General features: G+C 44.6%; 1 protein-coding gene across 3 annotated transcripts in view; it reads right to left on the bottom strand.

Moving 5' to 3' along the window:
- The window catches only part of LOXL2 (lysyl oxidase like 2), a 125560-nt gene that overhangs the window by 26030 nt on the left and 84754 nt on the right, over positions 1-14776 (bottom strand). For all 3 annotated transcript variants that reach the window (XM_060178869.1, XM_060178870.1, XM_007538794.3), the window contains 2 exons: positions 13885-14068; positions 1646-1797 (listed from right to left, as the gene is read on the bottom strand). In XM_060178869.1, the coding sequence (XP_060034852.1) occupies positions 1646-1797; positions 13885-14068 (336 nt within the window). The remainder of the gene's footprint in view (positions 1-1645; positions 1798-13884; positions 14069-14776) is intronic.

Here is a 14776-nt window from a genome sequence, read left to right as displayed (position 1 = left end):
TCTGTGCCATCTCATGCTCTGCAGGGCAGCTGTTCCAGCTTGCTCACGGCTGCCAGTCAGTCACTTGAGGGGAAGGCCTGCCTTCCAGAGTGGGGCTGTGATCACACCCTTGCTCTCTCACTAGCAAAGGTACTGCTTAGCCCAGTGTCTCTGGGTTCACAATGCTGCCCTGCTGGGGAGATGCATCATGGCCAGTCCATTCAGCACAAGAAAAGGAAGAGAGACTACACAGCAAGTCTGGGGCACTCTAGTGCCAAGGTCAGAAAGGAACATCGGGGCACTGGGTGGCAGTGCACCTGGTTGAGCACACATGTTACCATGCATAAGGATACAGATTCGAGTCCCCAGTCACCACCTGCAGGGGGAAAGCTATGCAAGTGTTGCTGGTGTAGTTCCGTCTCTCTCCCTCTCTATCACCTCCTCTCCCCTCAATTTCTGGATGTCTTTATCCAATAAATAAATAAAGATAATAGAAAAAAATCATCAGATCAGAGACCTGAGGAAGTTTCATGCCTCCTGAGGTGTCCATACTTGCTTCTTTTCTTTTCTTTTCTTTTATTTACTTACTAGTGGGAAAGAGTAAGAACCAGAGCACCACTCTGGTGCATGTGACACCAGGACTAGAACTCGGGACCTCAGGCCTGTGAGTCCTACACTTTTTTTTAAATGTTTATTTATTTATTCCCTTTTGTTGCCTTTATTGTTGTAGTTGTTGTTGTTGGATAGAACAGAGAGAAAAAGAGGAGGGGAAGACAGAAAAGGGGAGAGAAAGATAGACACCTGAAGACCTGCTTCACCGCTTGTGAAGCAACTAACTCCCTTGCTAGTGGGGAGCCGGGAGCTCGAACTGGGATCCTTACACTGGTCCTTGTGCTTTGCACCACGTGTGCTTTACCCACTGTGCTACCGCCAGACTCCCAAAGTGCTACATTTTATCCACCTCCCAGGCCTGGATACTTGCTCAATTTAATAAGCACTCAAGAAACTTTTCCAATGTGCCAGTTCTATACTGGGTGATGCCCCAAAACCAACCCATCCATTTAGTCAGAGTGAAGAAACCAAAGAGAATTCACCAGGCCCATTGGTAGGACTGGTTAGACCTTCCAGCAGTAAGAGGAATGGGTCTGGCTGGCTACCTCTTTGGGTCAGGTCACCTCAGTTAGGAGAAATAATAGAGGTTTTTGAGGCCCTGAATCAAGATTGGAGAATGGCCATCTCTGACTATAATGCAGTTCAGCCCCTCTTTCCTTCCCTCTGGTTCCCAAACATGGATGTCTGCCCTCAAATACCATTTGTATTATTCTAACATCAATTCCTTTGGCCCCTTAGAAAGGGCCCACATCAAGAGGTCACAGGTAATATAGAACTGGGTCCAAAGACTGAACTGTGATCACAGTTTGTCCAGGTCCGGTGAGGGGCAGAACACACAGGAGAGGTCCAATACATGTGACTAATACATGTGACCATAGAGGGTGGTCTTCGTGTGCCTGTTTTTTTCTCTTGATACATTGACTAAAGCTAAATGGGAACATCAGGCAAAGCCTGTGCACCTCCTGGGCCCTGTTACCACCAGCATGCTAAAACCTTCATTGGGAGGCTATACTCTCTGGAGGCTCTGAACACAGAAGTCCCTTCTCACCCTCACCTTTTTCTGGAAGCCCATGGCAGGGATATTGCACCGCACACCAGCATCTTCTTCATGGTTGCAGCCCTGGGACTCAGCATTGAACTTGCAGTCTGTAATGGACTTCTCGTTCCCCATGCACTCGATCTCATTGAGGTGAATGGGGCCTATCCCTGGCCAAAAGAGAGAAAGATGTTAGCATAAAAGCTTCTGAAGGACACTTTCTGGAACTAGCTAGGAGATTCCAGGCAGTAAGGACATGCCTCACCCAGCCTCAGGACTCTCCCCCCTGCCTTCCATATACATCTCACTCCTGAGAGAATTTGCTTCTAGACTTGGGGCTCACTTCTTCTTTAGATACAAAGACACTAACTGACCTGGACTAACTCACTCAACTGCTCTGGGGGGCTACTTTTCTCTTGTAAATAATGGGAGTTAGACCAGCACAAATCTGAAGTGGTGACTATAGCCAGAGCCCCCACAGGAAAAGGATGACATACTGAGATTGAGGAGTCTGAGCTACAAAGGAGAACTTTGGAAAAGACAAGAATGGACAAAGTTCAGAGAAATCACAAATCACAGTCCAGCGCTCAGGGCCAACAGCAAAGACATCACCCCCAGAGACTGCAGGTTTGAGAGAGGACTCCTAAGTCTGACCCAGGAGAATCAAACAGTCCAGTGAAGAGGTCCACTGGTCAGAGCTAATCTTCTTGAGACTCAGGTGTACAGATGGTGTGTAAGTGCTGTGAAGAGTTCTCAATTCATTTACAGTGGAGGAAGATATATAGAGAAAGTCTTTCCTAAATATTTTATTTTTGGGGATCAGGTGGGTGACACACCTGCTTGAATGTACATGTTAACAATGTGCAAGAACCTGGGTTTGAGCCCTCAGTCCCCACCTGCAGGGGGAAAGCTTCATGAGTGGTGAAGCAGTGCTGCAGGTGTGTCTCTCTGTCTCTCTCCCTCTCTATTACCCTTTCGATTTCTGACTATCTCTATCCAATAAATAAATGAAGATAAAAATTGTAAAGAGATATAGATATCTATCTATATATATATAGAGAGATATAGAGATATATATTTTTTTATTTTGATGAGAGAGAGAGATATAGAAAGAAAGAGCAAAGTACTGTTTAGCTCTGGCTCATGGTGGTGTTGGGGACTGAATCTGGGACTTCAGAGTCTCAGGCATGAAAGACTTTTGCATAACCACTATGCTAAGTCCTCAGTCCTAGACAAAGCCCCATAAAGTAATGTGGTAGGTGATAAAGGTGACTGCCTGTGACTTGGAGAACCAAGAAGGGACATTGGTTTCATCAGGGAGTTTCTGGAAACACCTAACATGTAGGCTTATCTAGGCCAGAAATTCACTTCCAGCAACAACTCATGTTAAGAGGTAGGAGCCAGGTTTCCATTTTCTTAGAAATTCATAAATGAAGATTCCAATTCCTTGGAATTTTGTGAATTTACAAAAACACACCAAGTGGAGGACTAGGAAATAGCTCGCCTGGTAGAGTTTGGACCTTAGTAACTTCAAGACTTTGGGCCACATGGGAGGTGCATGGATGGTGAAGAGATGATATGGTGTCTCTTTTCAACCTCTGTCAGTATGTATCTTCCTTTTCTCTCTCAATATATGAAAGAGTGAGGAGCTTGGACATAGCTCACCTGGTAGAGCACACAACCAGATTTGAGTCCCCAACCACCACATAGGAGCTACTACAAAGGAGAAGCTTCACAAGTGGTAAAGCAGAGCTGTGGTATCTCTCCTTCTCACTCTGTCTTGTTTAATCACTGTCACAGACACCAGGACTAGTGAAACCTGACAAGCTCAAAGCCCAGCAAAGTCCTGGCAGGAGAAAAATAATCAAGAGAGGAAATTGGCTGAGGAAGCTGCTCAACAGTGCCCTGCATGCAAAAGGTTCTGAGTTCGTTCCCTATAGCCAAATAAAGGGAAAAGAAAAGTGATTGGAAATACCCACAAGACGTAGAGTGGAAAGAATTGACAGAATACAGACACTTAACAGAACCCTAAAAACAGAGACCCAACCTCAAGAACTAAGGGGGTGGTGGTGGCACAAGATGAGCAATAATCTCAAATTTTAGTCTTGGCACAAATCAGGGTATGTTTGAAGATTCTGAAAATTATGACGATGGGGCTGAACATGAGATGGATGGAAGTGGCAGTGGTGATGACATTTAATCATGGACTGAGAGCTTCCTAGGTGTTGTGTTCTGCTCTAAACACATTGCTTGTAGCAACTCATTTGATGACCTTTACAACGCAGTCAGATGATGAAACTGGGGATCAAATATTGAGTAAATGACCCACTAGAGGATTCAGGGTTCAAAGCAGGCCATCTGAGCCCAGAGCAGGATCTTGCTAAGTTGCTGAAGATCACTGAGGTGTGTCAGGAGAGAAGACCCCATGGTCTGAGAGGGTGTAGGAGTAGAGGTTTCTTTTGGGAAGAGCAGTGTCCAGTAGCACTACTGTTCTCACTGGAGATGTTCTGCCTCTAGATCCTGGAACCTGCCTCTTTCTTCCCAAATATCATAGAAGTCCACCTTCAAGTAACACCTCCAGGGTCCATGTGGAGTGTACACATTACTATGCTCAAGGATTCAGGTTCAAGTCCCTGGTGCTCACACACAGAGGGGAAGCATTAGAGTAGTGCTGCAGGTGTCTCTCCTTACTCTCTCTCTGTATCTCTGTCTCACACTCTAGTTAAAGAAAATGGGGTGAAAATGGGGCTCTCCACTGAAAGCCATGAATTTAAAAAAATATTTATTTATTCCTTTTTGTTGCCTTTGTTGTTTTATTGTTGTAGTTATTATTGTTGTTGTTATTTATGTCATTGTTGATGGATAGGACAGAGAGAAATGGGAGAGAGGAGGGGAAGACAGAGAGAAAGATAGACACCTGAAGACCTGCTTCACCACCTGTGAAGTGACTCCTCTACAGGTGAGGAGCTGGAGGTTGGAACTGGGATCCTTAACGCCAGTCCTTGCACTTTGCGCCATGTGCACTTAACCTGCTGCGCTACTGCCCAACTCCCTGAGCCATGAATTTTTTATGTAGTCATCAAGTCCTAGTGATAACTCTGATGGAAAAATAAGATAAAATAAAATTTAAAATCCTCTATGGTGTAGTTTGAAATGACTTCTCTCTCATCTAAACAACTGCAGCATTAAAGTTTTTGAAAAGTCTGTGTTAGACTCATAGTACATTTATTCCTCCTTTTAAAAAAAGGAATTAAGGGAGTCAGGCAGTAGTGCAGTGGGTTAAGTGCACATGGTGCAAAGCGCAAGGATGGGCATAAGGATCCCAGTTTGAGCCCCTGGCTCTCCACCTGCAGAGGAGTCGCTTCACAAGCAGGTGAAGCAGGTCTGCAGGTGTCTATCTTTCTCTTCCCCTCTCTGTCTTTCCCTCCTCTCTATTTCTCTCTGTCCTATCCAACAACGACATAAATAACAACAATAATAACCATCAAAACAATGAAAAACAACAAAGGCAACAAAAGGGAAAATAAATAAATATAATAATTTTTTTAAAAAAGAAATTAACTCTAGAAATGTCTTTTCTTAATATTTATTTATTTGAGAGGGAGGGAAGGAGGAAGAGAGAGAAAGAGACTTGCAGTACAACTTCGCTGCTTGTGAAGCTTGCTTTCTGCAGATGGGGGCTTAAGCCTGGGTCCTTATTTATGGCAACATTCGCCCAACCAGGTGCTCCACCCCTCAACCCCAAGCACTCCTCTCTCTCTCCTCTTCCTTCCTTCCTTTCTTTTTAATAGAGAAAGAGGACCTTAACATCATCAAAATGAATATACTACCCAGAGCCATCTACAAATTTAATGCTATCCCCATCAAGATCCCAAGCACATTTTTAGGAGAATAGAACAAATGCTACAAATGTTTATCTGGAACCAGAAAAGACCTAGAAATGCCAAAACAATCTTGAGAAAAAAGAACAGAACTGGAGGCATCACACTCCCAGATCTCAAATTGTATTATAGGGCCATTGTCATCAAAACTGCTTGGTACTGGAACATGAATAGACACACTGACCAGTGGAATAGAATTGAGAACCCAGAAGTGAGCCACCACACCTATGGACATCTAATCTTTGACAAAAGGGCCCAGACTATTAAATGGGGAAAGCAGAGTCTCTTCAGCAAATGGTGTTGGAAACAGTGGGTTGAAACATGTAGAAGAATGAAACTGAATTACTGTATTTCACCAAATACAAAAGTAAATTCCAAGTGGATCAAGGACTTGGATGTTAGACCACAAACTATCAGATACTTAGAAGAAAATATTGGCAGAACTATTTTCCAAATAAATTTTGAAGACATCTTCAATGAAATGAGTCCAATTACAAAGAAGACTAAGGCAAATATAAACCTATGGGACTACATCAAATTAAAAAGCTTCTTCACAGCAAAAGAAACCACTACCCAAACCAAGAGACCCCTCCCAGAATGGGAGAAGATCTTTACATGCCATACATCAGATAAGAGTTTAATAACCAACATATATAAAGAGCTTGCCAAACTCAACAACAAGACACCAAATAACCCCATCCAAAAATGGGGGAGGACATGGACAGAATATTCACCACAGAAGAGATCCAAAAGGCTGAGAAACACATGAAAAAATGCTCCAAGTCTCTGATTGTCAGAGAAATGCAAATCAAGACAACAGCGAATTACCACTTCACTCCTGTGAGAATGTCATACGTCAGAAAAGGTAACAGCAGCAAATGCTGGAGAGGGTATGGGGTCAAAGTAACCCTCCTGCAGTGCTGGTGGGAATGTAAATTGGTCCAACCTCTGTGGAGAACAGTCTGGAGAACTCTCAGAAGGCTAGAAATGGACTTACCCTATGACCCTGCAATTTCTCTCCTGGGGATAGATCCTAAGGAACCCAACACACCCATCCAAAAAGATCTGTGTACACATATGTTCTTGGCAGCACAATTTGTAATAGCCAAAACCTGGAAGCAACCCAGGTGTCCAACAACGTAGGAGTGGCTGAGCAAGTTGTGGTATATATACACAATGGAATACTACTCAGCCGTAAAAAATGATGACTTCACTGTTTTCAACCGATCTTGGATGGACATCGAAAAAATCATGTTGAGTGAAATAAGTCAGAAACAGAAGGATAAATATGGGATGATCTCACTCTCAGGCAGAAGTTGAAAAACAAGATCAGAAAATAAAACAAAAGTAGAACCTGAAATGGAATTGGCGTATTGCACCAAAGTAAAAGACTCTGGGGTGGGTGGGTGGGGAGAATACAGGTCCAAGAAGTATTCAGAGGACCTAGTGGGGGTTGTATTGTTATATGGAAAACTGGGGAATCTTATGCATGTACAAACCATTGTACTTACTGTTGAATGTAAAACATTAATTCCCCAATAAAAAAAAATAGGAAAAAAAAGAGGACCTTGATAAGGAAAGAGAGAGCGGCTGTGTAGTGACACACCTGATTGAGTGCACATGTTACAATGCTCAATGACCCATTTTCAAGAACCCAGTCCCCACTTGCAGAGGGAAAGCTTTGTGTGATAAAGTAGTGTTGTGTAGTGTAGTCTCTCTCTCCCTCTCTGTCTCCCGTTCCCTCTCCTTCTCACTCTTTCTATCATCCCCTTCACTCTCAATTTCTGGCTGTCTCTATTCAATAAGTAAATAAAGATAATGAAAATAATTTTTAAAAAAGAAAAAAGGAAGGGGGAGAGAGAGATGGAGATACACACAATCATGCTTTACCACTCATGAAGCTTTCCCCCTGCAGGTAGGGGCTGGGGGCTTGAACTCTGGTCCTTAGACACTATAATGTGTGCTCTCAACCAAGTACATCAACCACCTAGCCAGCATTTACTTTTCACACCTCTCACTATGAGTTAAGAGCCAGGTAGTCCAATGCCCAAGTCCAGCAGAGAATCAGTTACAGAAGCCAGACCTTCCACCTTCTGCACTTCATAAACAATTTAGGCCCATACTCCCAGAGGGGTAAATGTTAGGAGAAAATGACTACAGGACTCTGAACTCCAATTCCATCAGGAGCTGGAGAGAGACAGAAGTTGTGGATGTGACTTATAAAGGGTGAGAAGGCAGGACCATAGGGGGAGAAAGGGGGCAAAAGCATATAAATATAGACAGTTATAGAAATAATAGTCAACACATATCTGTGATCTTGGGAAACCTGTGCAGTTTCCAATAAAGGGAATGGGGACACAGAGCTCTGGTGGTGAGAAAGGTATGGAATTATGCCCCTACTACCTTATAATTTTGTAAATAAATATCAAATCACTAATAAAATTTTTTAAAGAAATTTTAAAAATGAAAAAAAAAAAAGCCCAGAAGTCAGCCTGAACTGGGATTATCCTTGGGAAGTGACGGAACCTTTCTGACTTATCTCCCCAGGCAAAGGCAGTAACAACATCTACTTTTGCTGGACAGAATCATGAAGAATGAACAAGATGGTTTTTCATGTTAATTGAACACTCAGTACATGAAAAGTACTATTAGCAGCATCATTCTTTCTGCCCCATCATTCATTAGCATCAGTTGGGGGTATTTCTAACCTCCCCCCCCCCCCCGGATTTGAGTTCCTAGAGTACGGAAACCACTTTGTAAATGTCTGTGAAGAAAACAAGTTCTCCACCTCTACATTCATCCCAAATAGTATACACTGAGTGCTCCTAGATAAGGAGACTGGAGGGCAAGGAGAACCAACTAGGAGTCTAGCATGCTTTTCCCTCTAACAATGGGTGGATCTTCATCTGGTTGAGCTCTGCTGTCTGCGGCTCCTGGCTCCTTGGGGTCTCTTGGGATTGACCTTCTACATCCTGATCCCCAGCTGTCTCCTACTCCTGGGCTCTGGACTGACCCCTAGCGATGCCCTCTCTACCTTCATCTTTGCCTTGTCTTTTTCCTGCACACAAACCTTCCAGGCTTGGGTCACAAGAGACCAGACTCACAGAGTCTGGGTCCTGGGCCCAAAATTAGCACTGGGGTTACAGTCAGATTTCCTAAAGCACAACAGAACAGAATAGGACATACTGAAGTATTTGGCATGTTGCTGAGGTGTAAAGGTAAGCACTGTTTCACAAATGCTAATTGATTTTTTCTTTGGGGGGGAAGAGTCAGGGGCTTTGCACATGTGACCTTGCACCCACTATGGTTGCTTCTGCATTCGGCTAGAGAGCCAGAGGGAAAGGCAGAGAGGAGAGACCCACAACATTCGAGCTTCCTCCTGTAATGTAGGATCTTCTATGGAGTATGAAGGTTCAAACCTGGGTCCCATATTCCCCACTGAATAAGCCACCTCCCCAGCCTTCACAAAATTTCTGCTTCAGCTGTATGTGTGTGGCATGTACTGTCACATGGATTGTGGATTTTAAAGTCACAATAGTTGGCCTGTCTAGTACAGTGACCACTGTGGCACTGAGCACTTGGAATATGGCCAGTTTAAACAGAGGTGAGCTTGAAGAACAGAACACACCTATGATATCAAAGATCTAGTTCACAAAATGTAAACTAGCTTATCTATAACATTTATAATAACATCTTAGAGGGGGAAAACATCTATAATGATCATATGTTGAAATATTGTTTTGGTTATACTGGGTTAAAAATGTATACCAACTCTGCAGTGAAGAAAGTGTTGAACTCTCAAGCATAAAGTCCTGAGTTCAATTCCCAGCAGCACATGTACCAGAGTATTACTCTGCTCTCTTTCTCTCTCTTCTCCTTTCTCAGTAAATAAAAGCTTTTGAAAATTAAAATATATATGTTCAATTATATTATAATTATTATGAATCAAATCAATTTTTACTAGTTTCTTTTGTTTGCATGCTTTCTTTTTTAGAGCATGGCCACTGGGAAAATTGTTAATAGCTAATTTACTTGTTGGATATATATATATATGGAGAGAGAGAGAGATAAATTGAGAGGAGAGAGGGGAATAAGAAGAGAGAAAGGGGGAATCGGGCGGTAGCACAGCAGGCTAAGCGCACATGGCACAAAGCGCAATGACAGGTGTAAGGATCCTGGTTCGAGCCCCCGGCTCCCCACCTGCAGGGGAGTCGCTTCACAGGTGGTGAAGCAGGTCTGCAGGTGTCTATCTTTCTCTCCCCCTCTCTGTCTTCCCCTCCTCTCTCCATTTCTTTCTGTCCTATCCAACAACAACGACATCAATAACAACAAAAATAATAACTACAACAATAAAACAACAAGGGCAACAAAAGGGAATAAACAAATATTTTTTAAAAAAGAATAGAGAGGGGAGTCGGGCTGTAGTGCAGTGGGTTAAGCGCAGGTGGCACAAAGCACAAGGACCGGCATAAGGATCCCGGTTCAAACCCTGGCTCCCCACCTGCAGGGGAGTCGCTTCACAAGCGGTGAAGCAGGTCTGCAGGTGTCTATCTTTCTCTCCTCCTCTCTGTCTTCCCCTCCTCTCTCCATTTCTCTCTGTCCTATCCAACAACGACCACAACAATAATAACTACAACAATAAAATAACAAGGGAAACAAAAGGGAATAAATAAAATATTTTAAAAAAAAGAATAGAGAATGGGAGACACCTGCAGCACTCCTTCATATGTGAAGGTTTCCCTCTGCAGGTGGAGACCAGTGACTCGAACCGAGGTCATTGTACATTGTACTATGTAAGAGATACCAGGGTGCCAGCATCCAGCCCCTTGGAAAATTTTGGAAGGATTTAGGCTCACATTATATTTCTTTTTTTTTTCAATCTTTTTTTTTTTTTAAAGATTTTTATTTATTTATGAGAAAGATAGGAGGAAAGAGAAAAACCAGACATCACTCTGGCACATGTGCTGCTGGGAACTGAACTCAGGACCTCATACTTGAGAGTCCAATGCTTTATCCACTGCACCACCTCCCGGATCACAATATTTCTTTTTATTAATGTTTTATTTTATTGACGTCTCGTCACCCAATCTGGTCCCCTACGCCTACACTGAACTTCTCTGTTCCAGTCTCTTGGAAACAGAGTTGGCAGTCAGCTGAGGTAAAGAACAAACACCTCATCACAGACCCCTGCAAGCGTCAACCCGGCTTTGACCTAGCACATTATGATTGGGCTCTCCTCAATCGCTATCGAACAGGCCATGGCCGGTGCGCCGCTATGTTCCATCGCTGGGGAGCCAGAGACGACCCGAACTGCCCCTGCGGCTACAGACAGACTATGACCCACATAGTCAACGACTGCCACCTCTCCAGATTCAAAGGAGGTCTTAAAACTTTACATCAGGCTCAACCTGATGCTGTTGAATGGCTACGGAAGAAGGGCAAACACTAGAAGAAGAAGAATTTTTATTAATAATTTAATATTGATTTACAAGATTTTAAGATAATAAGGATATAATTCCATACAGTTCCTACCACCAGAGTTTTGTGTTCTATCCTCTCCATTGAAAACTTCCCTATTGTTTACCCCTCTGAGAGTATGGACCACATTTCTTTTTGGGGTGTAAAAGGTCACATGATATTTCTAGACAATGCTGAAACTTCTTTGCCAAATGTTGATTCAGCTAACCTCAATTATGCACCTGGACCTCATTCACTGATTCACTTTTTTAAATGATTATTTTATTATCTTTGTTTATTGGATAAAGATAGCCAGAAATTGAGAGGGAAAGGGGAGGTAGAGAGGGAGCGAGCGAGCGAGAGAGGGATACCTACAACACCACTTCACCACTCACAAAGCTTTCCCCATGCAGGTTGGGACCAGGGGCTTGAACCCAGGTACTTGTGCATTGTAACATGTGCTCAACCATGTGTGCCATGACCTGGCCCCCATTCATTCTCCATAAGATGAACATCCCCAGAGAACTAAGAGTGAAGCAGACTCAGCAATAAGGCCAGAGAAGAAATGCACAGCCCAGTCCTCACTCACAGAGGGGTCCTATAGGAAGAAGGGTGTGACACGTGAGCAGGGGGCCCGGGGGCACAGAGCAGTGCCTAACTGTGACCTGACATCCATCTTCATGACAGGAGCAGATCTCAGAAGCTGACAGGAGTGGTCAGGGAGGTGGCACAGTGGATAAAGCATTGGACTCTCAAGCATGAGGTCCTGAGTTCAATCCCTGGCAGCACATGTACCAGAGTGATAGCTGGTCCTTTCTCTCTCTCCTTTCTCATTCATAAATTTAAAAAATTTAAAAAGAAGGAGGAGAGGGAGAATGTGACAGAACTTGGATCCAAAAGGGACATGAACCCAGCTGCCTCATTTACAGTGGAAGATATGAAGTCCCAAAGGTTGCTCAAGTTTACTACTGGGCTGTCTCTGTCCTCTCACCACTCCTCCTGAGGGTGTGGTCACTTGGTTCCTTGTCTGCTCTGTGACTTGTGGGTGGACTTTTCCCTTTCTGCTTAGGGATGCTGACTCTGCCTATCATGGCAGAAAATGATAAATCATCCTGTGGTTCCTTCAAGGACAGTGTGGAAATTTCAAATAGCTCTTTCTCCCGGAAATCTAGGACCCATGGAAACCCTTGGCTGTAGTGAACTAACTAGGTCAAACAGCAACGCCCATGGTGAATGGAATGTTTATGTCATCCAGTACTTGTTTACTCCTCAAGATGAGAGGCCTTTGATCTAAAGGCCTTGGAAGAACATGGACCAACACATGGGGCCATGCAGTACAACTAATCCTGGGAAAATTCTAGACCCCCATGTTCAGGAGTAGAGGACTGCCCTATGGCATAACTGAAAGTCCACCAGTGGCCCCTAAACTTCAGTGCAGACCCAGGAACTCGTGGAAATTAGAGAACAAAAATATGTTCTGAATAAGAGCAGGATGAAGCCAAGATGGATACAAAGGGACAGCCCCAAATCCAGGAGGTAGAAGGCTTAGGCTCAGCCTTTCTCTGCTACTGATTATTGGGGTAACCTGGCTTGCTCTCTCCTGAAGCCCAAACTCCCGGTGTGTTGGACTAGGTAGTCTGAGGCCCTCCTCAGCAACCCCATCCACACTATGACCCATGACCTTGAGCTGTTTATTCACTGAGCTCTGCATCCCCTTCCCAGCATTCCTTGCCAGCCATGGCAGCCTCCAGTCTACAATAGCTTCCATGCTGGCCAATGCAGAAGATTCGGGGAGGTACTCAGACTTCCTGTTCAACCCCCGCTTCTCTACAGGAAGGCTGAGGTGAGGATTCTCCTTTCTGAAGTACTGAATTTTGTACAGACAGGTGGTCCCCTGTGTCCATCAGGGGTTGAAGTCAGCTGTCCTGGAAGCCCAAGTGTGTGACGTTGCTCTTAGCTGAATGACCTAAGAGAAAGTCTCCTACAATTTCACTCTTAAATGACAGGTGTCTTTAGACAATATTTTAATAACGACCTGCTGGTATCTTATGGCATCTAGAGAGAAACATCCTTCCCCAGTCTCTGGTGATAACAGAATATTTATAGTTCTGTGTCCAGTGGGTAAGAAAGAAGGTATTTTTTGTGTTTAAGTTTGTTTGTTTGTTCTTACCAAAACACTGCTCAGTTCTAGCTTACGGTGATGTGGGGGATAGAACCTGGGACTTCAGAGTCTCAGGCATGAAAGTCATTTGCAGAACCAGTGTGATATGTCCATGGCCCAGCATTTTGGGTTCTTTTGTGCACTCAGGAGTAGTCCATGGTGGGATGAAGCCTGAAGTCAGTTTTCTGGGTGGGGCAGTGGGGAGCACTAGGTTAGGGACTGGGAGACTGGCTGGAATGCTCATTGACTGTTAATATCTTGGTCAGATGGGCTGGGAAATGGTGCACCTTGTTTAGTGCAAATAGTACCTTGTTACCATGCACAAGGACCCAGGTTCAAGCTCCTAGTCCCTGCCTGTAGGGGGAAAGCTTCACAACTGGTGAAGCAGCACTGCAGGCATCTATCTATCTATCTATCTATCTATCTATCTATCTATCTATCTCTCCCTTCCCCTTCTTGGTTTTTCTCTGTCTCTATCTGATAAATAAATAAATAATAAAAACTTTTAAAATGCCTTGGTCTTCTGTTATCTTTTCTGGGTCTCACTTACCAAGTGCCCAAAATGAGAACTCAATATCCCTAAGGCCCTGCCAGCTATGATGTCAGAAAGGCCCAAAATGTCCCAGAAGAGCAACAGCTACTGGAGGAGGAAGATTAAGCAAGAAGAACCTGAGAATTGACAGGCCACAGGATGAGCGAGGATGCCCACATCCCACTCCTGTGAGCAGAGGCCACAGCATTCTGTTTACACTCCTTACCTTGCCCAAGTTGGGAGCCGGTAATGGCTTCTTTCGCACTCCCGAAACCCAGCTCTCTGCAGACCACGCTGGCAGACACCAGGTCCCACTTGTCATCACAGATGGTGCCCCATTCTCCATTCTTGAGCACTTCCACGCGGCCCTCCCCGATGTTGGCACCGCCTCTCAACCGCACCAGGGGTTGCTGGAGAGACACACGGTCCTGCTGAGTGCAGAAGCTGATGCACTTTCTGCTTGCACCCTTTTCTGCCTGGCAGCCCCCTCTAAGCCCAGGCACAGGGATTAGGAACAGAAATGTGTGTGTGTGTGTGTTTTCACTCTTCCTTCCTGGGGACTCTCATTCATGCCTCAAGCTCTAACTCCTCTCACAAGAGCCTGCAGGTTTCCGCATCAATCATAATTCACCGTGCTAATATGAGGGGTATGGCCAGCCCTGCTGGAGACTCCACCAGTGGCTTCAGTGAGAGGGGGAGGGAGGAAGAGGGAGCCCCATTACTGAGAGGGCCAGGACTGAGAATAGACACTGCCAGGCTGCAGAAGGGCTCACACAGGCTTAGGTCCACATTTGTCCTACTTCCAGGTTCATGCTAGTCACCACCCCTACTTCCACCACCAAGATTATACCCCAAGATAAATCAGCTGACTTTTCAAAGCATGCAGACTCCTCAGATTGGCAGAGATGGGGATGGGGGCAGCTAACTGACATCTCTAACTGCTCACTAGTTACCTGAAAGCCTTTCTCACCTCATGGAGGATATTTAACAGCACAAGAGAGAGACCCACTTCTCCCCACCAGCCTTTGGAACCCCCTGACCACACCCACCTTACAGCACAGGAGCCCCATCACTGGGCTCCATCTGCCCACACTCTGTTTTGCACCAGTGCCTGTGCA

The sequence above is a fragment of the Erinaceus europaeus genome, chromosome 19, assembly GCF_950295315.1.
Source record: "Erinaceus europaeus chromosome 19, mEriEur2.1, whole genome shotgun sequence".
Classification (NCBI taxonomy): domain Eukaryota; kingdom Metazoa; phylum Chordata; class Mammalia; order Eulipotyphla; family Erinaceidae; genus Erinaceus; species Erinaceus europaeus.
The sequence above is the reverse complement of the archived record's forward strand: the minus strand, read 5'-3'. Positions and strand labels throughout refer to the sequence as shown.